This window comes from Mauremys reevesii, linkage group 7 (assembly GCF_016161935.1).
Source record: "Mauremys reevesii isolate NIE-2019 linkage group 7, ASM1616193v1, whole genome shotgun sequence".
Taxonomy (NCBI): Eukaryota; Metazoa; Chordata; order Testudines; family Geoemydidae; genus Mauremys; species Mauremys reevesii.
The window spans coordinates 102,354,616-102,374,281 of record NC_052629.1 but is presented as its reverse complement, the minus strand read 5'-3'; the positions used below and the strand labels follow the sequence as shown (position 1 = coordinate 102,374,281).

The following is a 19,666-nucleotide window of genomic DNA, read 5'->3' as shown; positions in this document are numbered from 1 at the left end:
ATGATTGTTCAGCTGTAGACGGGTTCTTTAAATTTTTTTAATGTGATAACCTAGACAAGGAAACAAAGTGAAAACTCCAAGGTTTTCTGCCTTAGAGTAATGAAGTTACATGGTCTATGTTGCAGGTGCATTTAAACCCAAAAGACAGCCTGAAAATAAAACAAAATTAGTTTCAAATGAATATATTAGAAAGTTAAAACTATACAGAGAATAGAGCAGGTTCTGAATTAGAAACCTTAAACTTGTCTCCCACAGAAACAATTAAAGAGGGAAATAATTACAGAGGTTGCAGATCTGACATAAAACCAGTCATACTAGGCAACAGCACGGAGTTTTGCATTTCTAATATATGTAACAAACACCAAAGCTCACGACAGCTTGTCACTTTTTGATGGATGATGGAAGACTCCATTTCTGATGTAGAAAGTATCCTTTACAATTCCAGACCTGGCATGAATTGGAGCCTTGATTTCAGTAATAACGTCTCCTGAAAAATAAGCGCATTTGATTAGCTTTTATGTCTTAAACAGTCTGACAATTACACTATTGTATTCAGCGTTGTTGTAGCTGTGTCAGTCATGGGATATTAGAGAGACAAGGCAGGTGAGGCAGTATCTTTTATTGGACCAACTTCTGTTGGTGAGAGAGACAAGCTTTCGAGTGACACAGAGCTCTTCTGTGGGGCTGGGAAATGTACTCAGAGTCGGAGTATTCAGACTACTTTCCCCAGACCTGAAGAAGAGCTCTGTATAAGTTTGAAAGCTTGTCTCGTCCGCCAACAGAAGTTGGTCCAATAAAAGATATTGCCTTGCCCACCTTGTTGCTCTGATAATTACAGAAAGGGCTGAGGTAAAGCTGAAAGTGACAGTTTGTTCAGCAAATTGGGCCCAATCCTGCAAAGCAGGAAGTAACCTCAACTCCAATGAAATCAACGCTTCACAGGAGGTTTTCAGCCTAGCACAACATCCCACCCATAGTGTACTGGTTGCATTATGCCCTAGTTGGATCCCCTGCAAGACTGCAATTCGGTATGTTAATAAGAGTGAAATACTTGACTCTGAATGACCCATGCTTTGGTAAGCTTTCAGCAGACACTTTTAAAATGTAATGTGCAAACTGCATGCATGCGTTCCACCAGTGACAGAAAAAGATGAGACTGTACTGGGGCCCTGGCAGATTGCCTTCTGGGTTTGTTGCTGGCTGGGATTTTAGCCAGGAAAAGAAAGGGTCCAGACCAAGCCCCCTCCTTTCCTGATAAGTTGCTTCCTTTTGTATCCTACTCTCTGCATGGAAGAATTGACGTTCTGCTACATTTTTCAGCACACCACACACTGAACAAACTAACTTAAACAAATTAAATATACAAACCCCAGCTGGTGAGACACTGGGGTCAAGTGAAGAGGAGGTGTAGAAAATTATGTCCTGACAGTAGAAACATGCTTAACTTTACTCTCATGAGCAGGCCCATTGACATCCATTGGATGGCTCCGGTGAGTAAAGTTAAACACATGTGTAGGCACTTGCTGAATCAGGGCCAGAGAGACCAGCTGGTAACTAGAGGGAAACATTTTGGATTAACTCTACTTTTGTGGTTTGTGTTCCAGCTGGATCCAAGCAGCAGGGAGTTGGGGTAGACAGAGAAGAAAGGGGTTGAAGAACATTAGCTAGTGTTAGATTTCCATCCCAAACAATCATTCTTTAGGCAGCCTTCTGCCTTACCTAAGCGCCAGCCATACTCCCAGGATGACAGGACTGGATAGTGGAATTTCTCCTCAGGATTCTTCAGCTTTCTCTCCTGCAGGTACAGGTGCCTTCCTTGGCCTTCCCGGGAGATGCCCTGGTACAGCAGATGCTTGGTCTTGGGGGTGGCAGGTCTCATTTCCTTAAGAAGGGGCTCCTGATCCTTATCCTCCTGCTTCCTGGGGAGGCTTATCCCCTCCCCCTGCTTCTTAAAGCCAGTTCCCTCCTCCTGGGTCCTAGGGGGACTGAGCCTCTCCTCCTGCTCCTTGAGAGGGCAAATAGCCGGTAGAATACATTTCCTCCTGGGGCCACTGCAGGGCTCTAGCCTGGGGAACTTGTGCCCATACTTCACCTTCCAGCTGACCCTGCTGAAAGCCTCTTTCTCAATCAACTCCTTCCAGCAGTGCTGGTCCCTTGTGGTCAACAGACCCCTCATAGCCTGGAGCAGGAGGCTAGCGGCTAGCTGCTGTGTGTTTGGTACAAGTTAGTTCCTGCAGCCTCTGGTGTCCAAGGAGACGGGGAGCCAGTGGAACAGGGTCTCAAGTTACAACCACCTCAGAGGAAGTGGAGAAGGGGCACTGCACTCTCCCTTCATCTCAGCTTCTCTGGACATTGAACAGGATATTTAAAGAGGTGTCAGTGAGCCCTTTAGTGCCCCTCAAGCTGAAAATCTGGATGAGCTGCAGGTTGGGGCCAGCCAACAGGTGGAACTAGTTACCCTCTCTGTGGCTGCAGAGTTTGTGAATCTTGGCAACAGCAGCATTACAGTTCACGTCCACTCCCAGGCATAAAATACTCCCACAATAACCCACCCTTTCGGGTGGCTGAAATCTTGTGAAGATCTTATTAGCACCTTGCTGTGCTGCAGGGGAAACACAAAGGGCTAGATCCTTGTTTTACTCACATCAGCAGCAAAACTCCCTCTGACCTGAATAGGGTCCAGCCCTGCACCCAGAGTGTGTGCGCACGCAAAGGATTTGTGAGAAACTTAAGTTCCATGGGTTTTATTTGTGTTGGGTTTGAACCAAACCAAAAACTCAAAGCAAAACTCAACAGAAACTACCAGTTTCACTGTGTTTGGGATCAGCTCCAAAAGGTTTCTGGGTTTCCCCTAACTTCCTGGTGGAACTAGACATTGGCCCTGGGTGGAACCTGTTCTCAGTGCCAGGTGCGTAATGCAAACCAGAACAGGGCAAGTTTTGACCGATTCGGGGTTTGTTATAAAAGTTTCCAATAGCTGAAGTACCATATCTATGATGCCAGTTATAACAATTGCCACAGACATGGATCAAGTGCCACTGGAAGACAGGTAGAGGAGATCTCTTTCCTTACTAACTGATATTTTCCTGATAAAGAGAGTACAATACACACACACTGGCTATATCTTCTATTTTTAAAAAAGTGCTTCAAAACAAAATATTACATGTGTGGACAGCAGACTCCGGTAAAGCTGTCAATGGAATCCTCACGATCACAAAATTTGAGAATCCTTATTACAGGGAATATAAAAAGAAAAGAGGCCATATGGAGAAATAAAGCCATACAACTTTTTTTTTTTTATCCTTTAATCAGAGTGAGACAGCAACCACACCCATAACAAAGTGGAAATATTTGGGCCCTGGGATTTAGCCACTAATTAAGTTCCAAATTCCAAATCTCCTCCTGAATATCAAGAATTTCACAGTAAACTAAAACTTAAAAAGGAGTGAAGTGTCTTAAATAACACTTTCATGAAACACTGAATTGTCTCTTTTGAAATTGTTGTACCCCAGAGCAGGGCAGAGAATAAAATACAGCTTTTGTCTACAACACAAAAGAGACACCCACAACAAAAAGGGGACATTTGACATCTATAAAAAAACATTTGAGAGAGTTTTGCCATTTAATAAGTTGCCTCCTACAACCAACATGAGACTTTGTTTTCACAGCATCCATTATACCACATACAATGAAGCCAAACAAAAAAATGCCCATTTGTTTTGGTCAGGAAGGGGCAGAGGCTAGTGGTGTTGTCAATGTCAAATATACTGCATGTGAGGATTACTCCAGGACAAATTTCCTGGTCACCCATCCCTGAAATCCCACTGTTGAGGTGGGGTATTCCAGCAGTGATTACAGAAGCAGCATTGTTTTTAAAACTAGGCTTCTGGCATTTTTTCAAATTTTTGTAAGAAAGGGTGTAACTGGAGCCAGGATAAACACAAAAGACACACAAACAACACGTGGAATGCCTTGTACAGTTATAAACGGAGACACTTGCTGTAGTAGGTGAGAGGTTATTTTTTTTTAAACTTGTTTTTAACACTGATGCTACCCACTTCAATCCATGTTAATTACGAAGAACCCAGTGTTCGTTTTCAGTCAAATTCCTTCATTTTAATCACTTAATCATGTGAGACCACGAGTTTTATTTGTGCAATGGTGTTATCACACAGCTAATAATTGTGCAAGTACCTACACCACCACTGGTTTTTGTTTTTACAGTTACTCTAAAATACATAATTATTTCAGGCCCCCACATCTGCAACCGAGTGCTGAGCGTGCATGCAGGCTCATTGACTTCAGTGGGGCTCTGCATGGGAACAGGGACACTTCCAGAGAGTCAACTGCAAGATCAGATACATGTAGCTTCCATTCATTAGAATAGAAACATTCCTTTTCATTGTGAGGGCACTTGGGTTTAGTTTGTACAATAAATAAGACTACAGTATTAAGTAAGCCTGTTTGTAAGCCTTTGATGTTGCTATTACCATTGTCCTATGGAACTGTGGATAGAAAATAAACATTCCAAGTACTACTTCAAACTATCAAGTGTCAGGGGGTAGCTGTGTTAGTCTGTATCCACAAAAACAACAAGGAGTCCAGTGGCACCTTAAAGACTAACCGATTTATTTGGGCATAAGCTTTTGGGGGTAAAACCCCACTTCTTCAGATGCATCAAACTATGTTTCATTTTGATACAATTTCCTTGTTTTTTGTCATTTTATAGGGGGAGATAAGTAGCTCGTGAGTAAAATCTATAGCACCCAGTAGAAAACAAAAGACTTGAGCGATGCTTTTATTACTATTGTCATGTTCGTGTGTACACACGAGAAATTTATTACTGATATTTCTGTTAGCAGCTTTTCTACTCGATCACTAATGGGTAATGCCCCCCACCCCCCTCTGGAATTTGGAGGCAGCCAATGTTGTTTCTGGTGCCTCTAGAACAGAGGTAGGGAAACTATGGCAGCCCGCGGGACCCCCCTGCCTGGCCCAGAAGGCTTGCCCCATCCCCTCCCCCACAGCCTCAGCTCAGTGCGCTGCCAGCGCAATGGTCTGGGCGGTAAACTCCTGGGGCAGTGCAGCTGCAGAGCCTGGTCTGACCCAGTGCTCTGTGCTGCGTGGCTGGCTCCATCCGGGCGGCTCGGCTGCAGTGCCGCCAGCTACCAGTGCTGCAAGCAGCGCAGTAGGGGGCGGGAGGGGGGTTAGATAGAGGGCAGGGGAGTTCGGGGTGGTGGTCAGGGGGCGAGGGTGTGGATAGGGGTCAGGAAAGTGAGAGGGCAGAGGTCCCGGGGGGCAGGCAGGAAGGAGGGGGGGTTGGATGTGGCAGTGGGCAGTCAGCGATAGGGGTTCCATGGGGGGGGGCAGGGGACAGGGAGGGTGGTTGGGGTCAGGGGTCCAGGGGGTCTGTCAGGGGGCCAGAAGCAGGGGGCCAGGCCACACACCCCCTCCCTTAACCAGCCCTCCATACAATTTCCAAAACCCGATGCAGCCCTCAGGCCAAAAAGTTTGCCCACCCCTGCTCTAGAACTAAGCCCTGACCTACAAGTCAGGCCATCAGAAGAGTTCTTGCAAAGCTTTAGAAATTCTCCAGCAACCATGTCACATGTCCAGCAACCATTAGCATTAAGACAACAACTTGTTATATTCATTAACCTTAAGACACTGATGTCATGCTTGCCCTTTTCAGAATGGGTGTATGCAATAAATCTTCTAACCCTGCTTTCCCTCACCGTGGGTGCTTGGATTGTGTCACCAAGACAGTGATTTCTTACCAGCGGTGTATTGCAATGTACACGGTGATTCTGTATGTATGTTTCACAGTAATGTGTTGCTTTCATCTTCCCAGAAATGACTGGAAGACCCACCCCACACTGTGGCAGACCATCTGCAAGGTATAAGAAAGCAGCCAAGATGCACTAGGGCAGACATGTTTCATGAGGTGATTCTGCACTCCCGAGCGGAGCTACATGATAAAAATAAATGGAGAGAAACCATGACAAAGTGGAAAGATGAAGAGATCCGAGACCGAAAAGAGAACAATGCTTTCCATAGGGAAACCACAGAGAGGCTAATCAAAGTTCTGGAGCTTCAGACAGCTCTGTTGCATTCTCTCATTACACTGCAGAGTGACCTGATTTGCGCCCGCCCCTCACTGCAGCAAGTGCAGAATTCTTTCCCATGCACTCCCCAAACTCCCACTGCACATTCTTGTAGGCTCGCTGCAAATTTTTCCATTTCTCAACAATCCACACCCACAGATAGCTTGTCAAATGACAGCTGGAGTTATACACAGCTGCTAGGTGTACGGTCCCCCCAGCCTGTTCGCCACCATCAAGGAGGATGGCTTGTAACGTTATCTGATTAGAATATGACCATATGGCTCATTGTTGCAACCACTGTTATATATTTGCAGCAAATAGTGTACAAAGGTTGCTGAGTGAGGTGTCTATAGAAAGCATAATCATAACCAACAAATCATAACCTATCTGTATGCATGGATCATTTCATATTGGCTCTATACCTGGATTTCAAATGTTTGCTCTTGGTGTAACACCCACAAAGTAATTAGCCAGCATATTTTGGAGGGGCCATTCAAATAGAGTGGCCCATCGAAAGAACATTTAACTGACCATGGGAGACGCCCATCTACACTTAATGACATTTCCTGCTGTGACTAGGGGAAATGCATGGACATGCAACTTGCCCATATAACTCCAAACTCCATCTTGTTGCTGTGATTTTCCACAGTAAAAACAATGGAATGCCCTCCACATGGCAAAAGCTATAAAAGGCCATGGAAACACCTCCCCTTTGTCCTCAGTCCTGCTTCTTACTTCTAGAGGAACTTTGCTACAAACTGAAACTCTAAACACTGGACTGAATGATCCATCCAAGCTGTGGATGTACTCCAGAGACTTGACTTAAGCCAGCCGCTTATTCCATCTCTGCTACAAGCCTGAACCCAGAACTTTGCCATTACTGTATGTAATTGATTCCGTTAACCAATTTTAATTCTCACCTCTCTTTTTTATAAATAAACCTTTAGATTTTAGATACTAAAGGATTGGCATCAGAATAATTTTTGGGGAAAGATCTTAGTTATATATATGTGGCTGGTCCTTTGGGATCAGAAGAACCTGTTATCTGATTAGACTGGTTGTAAAGAACCACTCATCTCTGAATCCAGTGTTTTTGGCGGTGATGTAAGAACTGGAATGCCTGAGGAAACTGCCTTTATGTTTTCTTGTTAGCTTGTGTGGTGAAACAGAAGTTTATTTTTGTGGCTGGTTTAGTATATATCTTATAAAAGAATAACCACCAGTTTTGGGTTGTGTTTGCCCTATTTCTCAGCAGTTCGCCCTGAATTTGGCATTCTTAGTTATGACCCACGAAGGCATGGTTACATGGCTATATGTACATGTGGTGTTCTCTTTTTTTTTTTTTTTAAAGCAGCAAGCTTTGTGTGTTCACATTTCTTTACATGTCATCACAGCTACAAGTCAACTAGCACTTCATCTTCACTGAAATTACAGACAGAACCGTTATGTAGCACAGCACATGCTGTTAACACTTCCTTTCCCAGGCACAGCAGCAAAGTTTAATGATTTTCATTTTCAAACATTTCCCTCAAGGAATCCCAGATCCCTAACCACCACACATTGTGCCCCTCTAATAGCCCTGGTATCTGGCTGCTGAAACTCAGCAGCCAGGCGTTCAGCCTCCACGCTCCACATAAGTAAGCCCTTCCCCTCACAAATGTTATGTAAAGTACAGCATGCTGCAATAACCATGGGAATATTTTCTTCACTCATTTCCAGTCTACTGTACGAACATCTCCAGCATGCTTTCAAATGGCCAAATGCACATTCAACAGCCATTCTGCACCTACTCAGCCTGTTGTTGAAACGTTCCTTACCGACATCTAGGTTTCCAGTGTATGGCTTCATGAGCCATGGCATTAATAGGTAAGCTGGGTCTCCCAGGCAGGGGCGGCTCTACAGCCCAGCCCGCCTGGCGCAGCGCGCGCCGCCGCCCGCTCCCCCCGCCGGTCGCCCGTCCCCTCCTCCGCTCTTCCCGGGGGCGCCATTTCTCCTCGTGGAGCTGCTCGCCCGCTCGCATGCGCAGGTCCACCGAGCCGGACGGGCGACGAGGGAGCGCGCAGCCTGCTGCGCGCGGAGCTCAAGCGAGGCAGCGGGAAGACGGGACGCCGCAGGCATGCGCAGCCGCGCCGCGCCCGGCCCGGACTGCGGTGGACGCGCAGGCATGCCGCGGAGCTCCACTCCCAATGACCGCCCCCCGCCCCAGGATGCCGCTGGCGGCGGGCGCCCGCTGGTGCCTAGAGCCGCCCCTGCTCCCAGGATCACAATGGGCATTTCCACTTCCCTGACGGTGATCCGCTGGTCTGGAAAGAAAGTCTCCGCTTGCAGCTTTCTGTACAGGCCAGTATTTCTGAAGATACGTACGTCATCCCAGACATGCATAACAATATGATCCCGCCACCCTGAGCTAGTTTCCCTTGCCCAAAAACACCGTTCCACAGTGCTCAGCTCCTCAGTTAATGCCAAAAGCAAATCAAATGTTACTTATTTCCATTTCAGGCAGCTCATTAGGCATCTCTGACTGCAGTTCTCTGTGCAAGTGACAGCTATCAGAGTAGTGGACAGCAGTGCAGGATCCATGTGGCGGGGAAAGCAGCCAGACAGCAAGAGGTGTTTAAAAAATGCCACGAAAGAAACAAGGAAGTACTGGTGCTGCTGTGACATGAAGTGGTGCACCACAGGGCACTGAGCAGGGACCCAGAATGACTTGTGCTTACCCCCCACCTTCCCACAAGGCCTATCATCAAAATGGAGAGAGCTGCACTGTGGGATAGCTACCCCTAGAGCGCTGCTCTCATTGGCAATGGCAGTATTGCAAATGTAAAAAACACTCTGATGCCCGTGGAAATGAGTGAGTACACAAACCAGCGCTTTTCTTTCACTGGTGAAACTGACAGCACAAAAAGTCTGCAAGTGTAGACATACCCTAAGGAACTATGCAGGAACCAAACTGGTAACACCTTCCTGCCAAAGGATGCCTCTGAGGAGGAATAGAAATTAATTTCACAGATCTGAGTCAGATGACTCACCTCCCCGACCCCAAATACTCCTATGGACTTTCTGTGAATAGTTTCCCAAATGCCTTGCATGCCAACCTGTGCAGGATTTTAATAGCATACCTGCAACAACTTGTGACCCTAAGCCTTGGCATTTTAGATGGAATGAGACAAACATGATACAAACGGCATGTGTATTCCATGTGCTTGAGATACATCTTCAGAACACTAGAAATGTCCATTCATGCCATTCTGGAACAAAATAGAACCATTTCCCAGGAATTGTGGAAAGAGGGGCTTACCTTGAAAGAATGATTACTTACCTTCCAGTGACTGTGACTCTTTGCGATGCTGTGGTCACTTTAGGTGAACTTACGCACCATACACACAAGACCAGATTTTTGAATAGCATTATCTTTGGGGGCAGCACATGGGTATCATGCTCCTGCGAGAGGTAATAGAGGTTCCACCAAGCTAGACCGGGTTACTCTTCAAGGCAAAGCCTGGGATCTAAGGAAATCTAAACCTCAGAGACCCTAGAAAAAGGGCAGTGCATTGAATGAGCTATGACTGACTGCCCAGCGTGTCAGTGAAAAGCTGAGAGGCAGGCACACAGAGCAGGGGCAGACTGCTTTCTGCAACTCAGGGGGATCCCAGAGGGGTTAGATTCAAGCATGTGTTGCTACCATTTGCTCTAAATGCTTTATACCTTTGGGAAAGGCATACATGATGCTTTGAATTGCTGGTTCTGTGTCACTGCAAACATGCTGTTACAGGCTCCCAAAGGGAAATTTGTGTAAGTGCCTAAGCAGAGTTGGACCTGTGTCATTAATGCATTTAGGAACCAGGTGAGGGGGGGGATGTTAATACATATAGGAACCTGTCCCCTAAGGGTCAAACTTGAGGGAAACTCAAAAAGGGTCTAAGATGCAGTTTGCCTGGTAACCATGACAGACCGTAGAGATAAACAAAAGGCTGGCCCATTTCAAGCATCTCTAAGGTCTGTCATGACACAAGTAATCAAGGATTTCAGTACTGAGGTTTGGACTGGGTCCAGACTGTTGGGCCACCCATATTGAGAACCTCATCCATTAGATGAGTACATCCATCTGGTAGATGTTTTTCTGCTGATTCAAGATTTCCTGGAGCTGTAGGAAGCAATCAACGATCTCGAAGAAGCTAATGTAGCTGAGATCACCAAAATAGTGTGATTATTGTATTTGGATTGCAGCAGCATCTGGAGGTCAGGGCCCCACTGGGCTGGGCACTGAACAAAGAGGCAGTACTTGCCCCAGAGATTTATTTCCCCTTGCACCAGAAACTTAATTTGATCAGATCAATGGAGTTTCCTGGTTACATTCTGTCTGGACACCAAAATGTCTCCAAGGCTAATGGAGAATCCCTGTTGAACTACACCTCCTTCCACAGCCCAGGCTGTTAACTGTAGGTGTTCCAGGTCTATGATTCAAGAGGTTTAATCTTTTCTGCATGTGTAATGTGGTTTCCTTGGCTGCCAAACAAGCCCAAAGCATCTTCTAGGCAAGTAGAGGACTAGGAGGAGGACTTGAGCTCTCCTCTTTCTGTATTTAAGTGAACTGACTTCAAAGGTAGCAACTTCTCCTTGACATCCTGGGCAGAGAAGATTTGACCTGGTTACTCCCTGCTTTTGGAAGGCATATAAACACACAAGCCTCACCCATAAGGCAACCCCTAAACAAAAACTTTATTTCTGCTGCAAGCATCTTGTTGCCCTCTGTGGTTTCTTGTTCCTTCTGAAGTTGGTACTGGCCACTGTCCTAGACAGGATGGTGTACTTTTCTCTGTATCGACCATTGGCTAGATCTCGGATGGCCATGTTTGGGATGCGTGGCCCCAAACACCACTAAAAACCATCCAAGTGAATAAACGGAACTCCGATTAGGACATTTGTCTTCAAGTAGGTTCCCCACCCTGTAATGTTTGTTTCCATAGTGAGTGTGCCAGGGCCTAGCATGAGGTTGGCTTGGCTTTCAGCACGTTGGTACTCACCTGCTCTCTCATGATTGAGAGCCACACCTAGTTGTCTTTCATCAGGTAGGTAGTTCCCTGTTTTCGTAGGTGCATTCTGAGAGCGCCACTGGGGATGAAGCCATTCTTTTGGATTTATACCAGAACACAGCACCTGTCCAACATTCTAGGTGCTCACCACAAAACACAGAAGATAATTAAGCCACTTACCCTCCGAGCCCCCCCCACCCCTCCCCAAAGTTCAATTCCCCCCACTGTTTTAATGAGAACTATTTGAGGAGACTTCCCCCAGGAACTGCTCAGTTAAAACATAAATTGCCCTCCCAAAACAGTCCCCCCCCACAATTTTGCCTTCCAAAGTCAGCAGTATTGCAAGTAGTCATCTGCAAGTGACTAGTCATCTGTCAAGCTCACTAGTGGTCATCTGCTGAGCCAAAGTTAGTACTCATTCAGATGCTTCTGTTACTTACTCCAAGTGGCTGGAAGAGTAAAAAAGTAAGGCACATGTGAACAGTATAAAAAAAACTGTCCTTTGAACTCCTGATTTCACAGAAGTCTGAAAGGACATTGCTCCCAGCTGATGCAAGCTTCAAAGGGACAATGAGCTTTTTTTGGGGGGTGGGGTGTGTGGGGCAGAGGGTGGCTTTCAAAAAGCTGAAATTTCAAATCCGAATGGTCTCAGCTTCTTGGTCCTCCCTCACCCTTCCCCCAGTTCAGAAATAAATTAGGCACTATCCACACAAAGGATTTTTGGGATGTTAGCAAGTAGCCACATTTATGCATAATCTTTATTTGTGGCCATATTCCAAGGTCTGGATTGAGACCAGTTAAGAGGCCTGTGTGCAATCCCACTACTGTTACTGGAACTAGAGTGGGTAATGGGTTTGTAGCAGAGAAGGGAACCGAGTTAATTATTCTACCATGTCTAAAATTCAAGCTTTATGGTTGTAATGCTGAAGTTTTTATTCCAATAGGGTGAACTTTGCTCCCAGAGCTGAGACAAACCCCTGCCATCATGACAAAGGTTACATGGAATTTGAGAGTAATTTACCTTAAACCCAGCATTTGCTAAATGTATTGCTAGCAAGTTCAATTTTGTGGATAAGTCACTTGGATTTTTATACTAAGGCACACCAGCCCTTGTATATTGTATACACAGGTAGAATGGTCTGCATTCTATAGCATAAATAGCAACATGGCACAGAATCAGTGTTTAGATTCTTGCATAAAAGTAACCTGGATGAAGGGATGAGAGGACAACTCTTAGGTTCAGCTTCAGTATAAGGCAGAGAAGGGTTAAATGGTAGCAGGCAAAAAGAGAAACTTCTGCCAGAGTACTAAAGGCACACCCATTTTCTCAATGCCTGTTTGCTGCAACAGGTGGGATAGTTTCACATTAATCAAAATGTCAGCCTTTATCTGGCTTCATTAGCTTTGTGCTAGGTCAGTTGCAACTAGGAAAGACAAATGCAATACAGGAGCCTCCTTGGCAGCAGTAACCTGCACAGAGTTTCTGGTTTCAGAGCTATTATTTGGAGTGGGAGTGCTTGTTTAGAAAAACATCTGCTAGTTTCTACAGCAACATATTGCTGTGTTAAACCTAATGAGATAAGGGTGTAATAAGCAGGTGGAAGCCACCCACCTTTTCTGATTTAGTAAATGCAGATTCTGCCTTTCAGTTATCAAAGCAAAGTCCCTGGCCTAGAAGGGAGTTTTGGACCAGCAAAACAAATCTTTGATTAGTTTAAGGAATTTAATGACTGACCAAATAAGTGCTGATGTATTAGCCATCCAAACGGAAGCACAGACCCAGCATGAGCAGTAGCAGCTTTTAAAGACTATGCTTCACTTGGAAGAGTGAAGACTGTTCAGTTGCCACATGCAATCCTTGGCCGAGACTACCAGCAAGGTGCCGGGCCAGGACTGGACACTGCTCTACTGGGCACTGGACTGAAGCCTTCAACTCCTTTAAAACAAAACTCACTTAACATCTAAGTGTTCATTACAATACACCCCACATGGATGGTACCTACAACCTCCAAATTTTACCCATCTGCAAGCCGTTCAGTCCACCTACCACCTTTGGGGTTGGTAAACCATACCTTTATCATTGAGTGCCTCATCTTTTGAGCCAAGCACAGTTGGATGTTTACTACACATCCTCCGTGCAATTTCAACTTATAAACAGCTAATTTAAGTGAAGCAGGTGTGGTTGAGCATGAACTGAAAGTTAAAAAAATACCAGTGATGAGCATGACAGACAGTAATTGAGGAGTGGAGACAGTATATAGTGTATATGCCTTATTTTTACTGTGCATCCATAAGTCACTATTTGTCTTTTAAAAATTGTAAAAAAAGGCAGACTGCATACTGATGCTAGTTCATTCTGAATGTTACCAGTGAAGTGTCTCACTGCAGTAGAGTGTCCTGTGGCACCTTATAGACTAATAGACATATTGGAGCATGAGCTTTCGTGGGTGAATACCCACTTCATCAGATGCATATAGTGCACCCACAAGAGCTCATGCTCTAATAAGTCTGTTAGTCTATAAGGTGCCACAGGACTCTTAGTCTGGAGCTGTAAAAGCAGCAAACACGGCTACCCCTCTGATACTTCTCTGCAGTATGATGGTTTTGCCTAGATTTAATCTTTTACTGCCCAGTCATTTTAGCAGCAAGACAGTCAGGAAAGTTTTAGACATGGCCAAATAGTTTCATTATGAGAACACAAGTCAAGTCTAAAGTAGGGTCAAACATGACTGTTTGAAGGGTTGTTGGTGACTAGTTTTAGGGACAGAAGATGTACTGTTACTGTGTACATGTGGCTGGAAGGTAGACATGCCACACAAGAGTGATGTTACTGTATTAACCAAGCTAAAACTGTTCCTTCAAATAGGCAAAGACAATCTGAGGTGGTTTTTAACATGCACATTTTAATGAAGCCAACATTGTTTTAATAAGTTAAGATACAATTTTACAATCTTGCATTTTCCAGTTTTATTTGTTTTTATGTCCTAGTTTACAATGTAGTAAGCATTTCACATTAAGGCACAAAGCATGGTAAAAAAATTACTCAATTTCCCCAATAAACTGTGCTCAAAAGTAGTGCATCGACATACAACTCCTACAAAATAGCTATATGTGGGAACCTCTCACTAGGGATAGGAGGTAAGCATCAACATATTTCCAACAAATTCTTCCTAATCATACAAAGTTAAAGCTATTTAGCCAAAAATTGTGCTCAGACCACAGCAGTTGGCAGTAAACTTCAGTTCAGCATTTGGAATGTATTTATTATGAAGGAAAACTTCACTATCATGAAAATTAGAACTAAGTGTTCATTCCTTATTCATAAGAAGGATGGATGAGCCCTTGTGCATTTTAGAAAGTTTGCAGCATGAAAGCGATTTCAGGAAATGAAGGTGCATTACTGAAGTCTTTAGACTGCAGTTCTCATAAAAAGATTATGATCTGATCAAGTAGCTTGTGCCTACTATGGTTACCTTGTGGACTCAGAGCACTGTTATTCATTGATAATTTCAGACATGCTACTGTGCAGAGCTAGTTTTCAAAGTTAAAGTTAAGTTTGGAGCAAGTGAATACCCCAAACATGAAGCTAAACCTTTGATCTTTTCCTTTTATGAGAGGCTACTGAGCTGTATGGAGTCACAACTTGATTTAAAGGATTTAAACCAACTGACTGGAGTTTGTGCTTAGAAACAAAGACTCCTGGGAAGTTATAACCAAAGTAATGATTGATCACACACTGGCAATCTATGGAGCAAGCTTCTATAGTAAGTTTCACTAGAAGCCCAAGCTAATTAAGCCACCATTACAAGCATTATGGAAAAAAGCTAATATAGTTTTACAAGGCATTAAATGCAGAAGGGCTGAAAGTAGACTGAAAGTTACTTCCTGGCAGCTTAGGGTTTGCTATAGCAAAATTAAGCAATTTCTCTTAAATGTAAACAATCAGCAAAGCATTTTGTAAAATATTCTCATGTTGAGTGGTAGTGCCACTTTAATAGCTTTTCATAATGTTAAGTATTAAAAATTGGTCAAGTATACAAAGGCACGTATTTAGTACCAGTTTTACCTCACTTCTTTACAGAAAGAATTTGAACTGGGGACAGCCCAAGTCATATTCCACAACTAAATGTAAAGTCTCCAGTCAAAAAACAAATCAGTAGTTTAAGATACCCAATTACAAAAGACAAATTCCAGTTTTCAATATCTCAAGTCTTTAACATCCACAAAGGAAATTAGTGTCTTAGTTATCCACGATTTTCAATGTTGATAGTTACCCACTGACAGTACTAAAGTTACAATTTTAAAAAAGGATATTAAATAGATTTACATTACATAGTATTATATTTAGGTAAAAAGTTGCAACACTTCTAAAAAACAGTTATAGAATTTACTTTTGGATGTATTGAAATGTGAGTTGCATGTATCTAGATACTGTATTTTGCTACAGAACTGCAAACAGTATTTATAAATCTGAATTGCAGATGCAAACATTAGATCCTAGAAGAACTTAAGGAACAGTGACATGGAATGGACTTCCAGGAATGTGCGCTTCGCCCCACTTCACTGCCAGGATATAGTCACCTCTCTCTTTGACTACATACGTTACATTGTATTGGTGGTTTCCCAAGTGTTTCACAGAAACTTCTTCGCATGGTGTTGTGGGTCCATGGACACCAACTAATAGCATGTTTGAACCTATGGTACAATGAGAAACTGTTAGCTTATCTATAATTATAGATAAGCTAACACATGGCTTTTACCCATGCCCCCTGGCCCCGCCCCAACTCTGCCCCATTCCAACCCCTTCCCAAAATCCCAGCCCCGCCTCCTCCCCCAGGCACACCACATTTCCCCTGGGAGGGAGGGGGAGAAGCGGAGCAGCAGCACTCTTGGGGAGGAGGCAGAGATGAGCTGGGGGAAGCAGTTCCTCTGCCCCCAGGGTACTTCCTGCAGCCCTCCCCACAACCCCCCACTGCCACAGCTCACCTCTGCTCAGGGCTGGCTTTTTGCACCCCAAGCAAAAAGGAGGCGGAGTGCCGCCCCAAGCACATGCTTGGAGCACTGGTGCCTAGAGCCAGCCCTGCTGGGTGCAAAAGAAACTCCAGAGCAAGGTATTGGAGAAAAATGCTTGGCAAAGCACAGTGAAGGTCTGTTAAATGCCACTGAAATTTTCCAAGACTAGGACCCACTGGCAGCCATGGAAAGGACACTATCTAGTTATCCTTAACGCAAAGAAAGCCCAAATCAAAGCAGCAGTTTCACAAGCATTATTTTTGATGGCTAACACTAACAAAATGTGCCACCTCCAGGGAGGACTGTAAAAGTCATAAAAGGCAAATTAAAATAGTAAAAAAGCAACTTAAATGTGTCATCTGCTTGTAACTTGCAGTTTACAAAAGGAACATTTCAGGAGTGTAAAGCCATTCTAGGAAAAAAGTTCAAAGGGGCTTTGCTATGCCAAGCAAGTTTAAAATATTTATTTGGTCTGTCGTAATACTGTTTACAACTTAGCAAGGGGCTGCAAATTTTAAAAAATACCTCTTAAAAAATGAGTAGAACTTATCTGTTAAATAAACTGCCTTTTAAAAAATTCCATCCATCCAAATCTTTAATTCAAGGTTGCAAAGCTGACACTCTTTGGGCAGTAGCCAACATCATCTGGCACTTAACTTTGCTAGTTAACCCTCAAGGTGTCAATGCTTTTAGAGTTCATTTTTTAAATTCAGTTAAAAATGTTAACCATAAATTGAAAATAAGGACTAAAGCTGCCAGAAGCAGAATTTACAGCACAAGAAAGAGGGACAAGTGCTGTAAAAATCTGTACAAGTTTTGCTTTAAAATGCTTCAAACTGTTATAACCTACAAATAAGGCCATGTATCAGAGGGGTAGCCATGTTAGTCTGGTTCTGTAGAAGCAGCAAAGAATCCTGTGGCACCTTATAGACTAACAGACGTTTTGCAGCATGAGCTTTCGTGGGTGAATACCCACTTCTTCGGATGCAAGTACCATGCTATCTTTTCCACTATAAAGCATCCTTTGCGACACCTATGAAAGTTGGCTCATTAATTGTTGGGATTTACAGGATGTCGTTAAATGAAGATGACTAGTGACATGTGCTTATCACCCTGAACACTTCACTTGCATCTTTTAACCCTGCTCCCTTACTGTCTGAGCCAGGGACTCTACAAAGTAAACCCAAGGCCTTGGGTACACTTGTGAGTTACAGCGCAATAAAGCAGCCCTGGGCACCCTAGCTCACTCCCCATCCACACCAGCAAAGCACAGAGCGCTCTGACTCCACAGCTACAGTGCTGCTGGTACTCCACCTCGGTGAGTGGAACAACATTTGCTGTTCCCCTGCTAGAGCACCGAGGCACCAGTGTGAACGAGGTGTTGTGTTACTGTGCTGCGATCAGCCTCTGGAAACATCCCATAGTCCCCTTAAAGTCAAGTCACTCTTGTTGTGAAATCGGCTGTAGGAACGCAGAAATGCCCTTTCAAAGCTCCATTTTGGAGAAACCGGCTGCTTATCAGCTCCAAGAAAAAGCAAACTTTACTGTTTGCTTTTTGGGGGAGGGAGGGGAAGGCGGTCTGAACTTACAAGACAGCATACTGACACTCAGCATCCAAAAACCCACTCCCCCCCACATACACACAACACTCCACCCCACCCCCATTTGAAAAGCACATTGCAGTCACTTGCATGCTGGGATAGCTACCCATAATGCACTGCTCCCAATGCCGCTGCAAGTGCCGCAAATGTGCTGGAAGCTCTCAGTGTGAATAGACTGCAGCACTTTCCCTACTGCACTCTATGAAGGTGGGTTTAACTCACAGGGCATCTACACTTGCAGATGTAGAGAGCTAAGTGTTCAGGCAGGGTCTGTTATCTACTCAATCATTAGTTTATTTAGCCCCATATGCATGGTACTAGGTGCTGTGGACGATTTTCCATTAGAGCTAGCACAACAGTTGAAATCCATGCTGTGGGAGGAGGGAGGTTTGTCTTGCAACACAACTGATTATTCCCCTTCTTCCTGCCATTATGCTAATTTATGCCTGATGAGTTGAGTGCCACTCACATTCAGTTCTGATTAATGGCTAACAATAGGCAGCTCACAGCACAGTCACATTCGTATGAGATAAATTCAGTTAGCTGGAAGTTTACCACCCCGGGATCTAAGAGCTGGTCTCCCACTGGACCCTTAAGGGCATAAATTAAACAGTTGCAGATACCTATTGCTTTGAGATCAAAATTCTTAAACTCATACCTGCTTTGCTGCAGTCTACAGTAAAGCTGCTTTTTTGACCCACAAAAGCCTTTGATAGTCCTGCACCTCTGGAAGTCACTCTGCTGGCATCAGATGTAGACTTGGGAATGGCACTATAGCAAGTTTCTGTTGATGACCTTGTCACCGATTCCACCATGATTGAGCTAGTTTCATTTGCACTGCCTGGGCTAACCAGTCGCTGGCCTAGAAAAGAGACAGATTTCTCAGTACATTTAGAAGGCATTCTGGGAAGTCGAGAAAGTAGTTATGTCAATAGGCTAGATTAAGATCAAAATATATTAATCACCTCACTGCAGTAGCACCTGAAGGTTCTCTCAGGAACCAGGATTTATTATCAACACTACCCAAACATGGCACATCCATGCCCTAATAAACCAGACTTGTAATTCAGTTCTCTGTTCACTGCCTAGTCTAAGTTTGTGGTGAACCTGGTTTCAAATCAGGAAGAAAAGCACTCAGGCCTGTGATGGTATAAAGAGTTTGTTAGAGAACAGTATTAGCACTCTTCTACTCAAGTCTAATTTTTACTTCAGCAGTACAGAGGCTAATACTAAGTATTCAGTTTGCATCTAGCACGGTAATATGCACACTGCAGACTTCACACGGCAAGTAATCAAGATTTTTCTATTTCTTGAACTCTTGCATTTTGATTTACAAACCAGGTGCTAGTTATGCTTGCAAACAGTTTAAGAGTAGTACATGAACCATGATTAAGTATCGGGCAATATTTAAAGATGGACTTGTTTATTATGCTTTTGCAGATTTGCGCCTACTATGATAAATGATTTGAATGAACATTTGCTATTATTTCTGGAAGCAATAGCACCCCAGTGCTTTTAAGCCAACACCAAGACCTCTGTAGTGCTTGAAAGCCAACAGGGACTTCAGATTTCATGAAGTGAAAAACTGGCTGAGAGAAAGGAGTATTGTACTTGAGTTGCTAAAGGCCAGGGAGATTTCATACACTTGAGTTGGCAGAACAGAGTGGGCGCAATTTTGTAGAAAGCTATGAAAATAGTCTGCCCAGGACTTAGCACGAGTGTGGTGGCATTTTACAGATGGGACAGCTAAGACAAGATGTGTAGTGTCCATTCCATGCTTTGAGCACAGTATTAGCAGACAAAGTCCACTGAGTTTTCCTGTATTTTCTTAAGAAAGCTGTTCAGAAGGTACCATTATCTGTCGATATGCAGGTCCTTGTCCTTAAAGAGGTTCCCTTTCTTTAAGGAAAAGTCA

The 19,666-nt window shown here is 44.1% G+C and overlaps 2 protein-coding genes across 5 annotated transcripts in view; both read right to left on the bottom strand.

Annotated features, from left to right (window-relative positions):
- Positions 1-221: 221 nt before the first annotated feature.
- LOC120408892 (protein ATP6V1FNB) lies at positions 222-2,283 on the bottom strand. Its single transcript, XM_039546043.1, has 2 exons — positions 1,720-2,283; positions 222-487 (listed from the first exon to the last, which is right to left on the bottom strand). The coding sequence occupies exons 1-2, from the start codon at positions 2,174-2,176 to the stop codon at positions 369-371; spliced, it is 576 nt and encodes a 191-aa protein (XP_039401977.1). The 5' UTR covers positions 2,177-2,283; the 3' UTR covers positions 222-368.
- An 11,737-nt stretch (positions 2,284-14,020) lies between these two features.
- FLNB (filamin B) overlaps positions 14,021-19,666 on the bottom strand; it is a 111,361-nt gene continuing 105,715 nt past the window's right edge. For all 4 annotated transcript variants that reach the window (XM_039546615.1, XM_039546617.1, XM_039546618.1 and 1 more), the window contains 2 exons: positions 18,410-18,613; positions 14,021-15,832 (listed from right to left, as the gene is read on the bottom strand). In XM_039546615.1, coding sequence (XP_039402549.1) covers positions 15,645-15,832; positions 18,410-18,613 — 392 coding nt within the window. In that variant the 3' untranslated portion in view covers positions 14,021-15,644. The remainder of the gene's footprint in view (positions 15,833-18,409; positions 18,614-19,666) is intronic.

Coding starts and splice junctions, on each gene's coding strand:
- LOC120408892 (XM_039546043.1), bottom strand. CDS start 2,176: ATGAGGGGTCTGTTGACCACAAGGGACCAGCACTGCTGGAAGGAGTTG. Junction 488..1,719: donor GGAGTATGGCTGGCGCTTAG/GTAAGGCAGAAG, acceptor CTTATTTTTCAG/GAGACGTTATTACTGAAATC.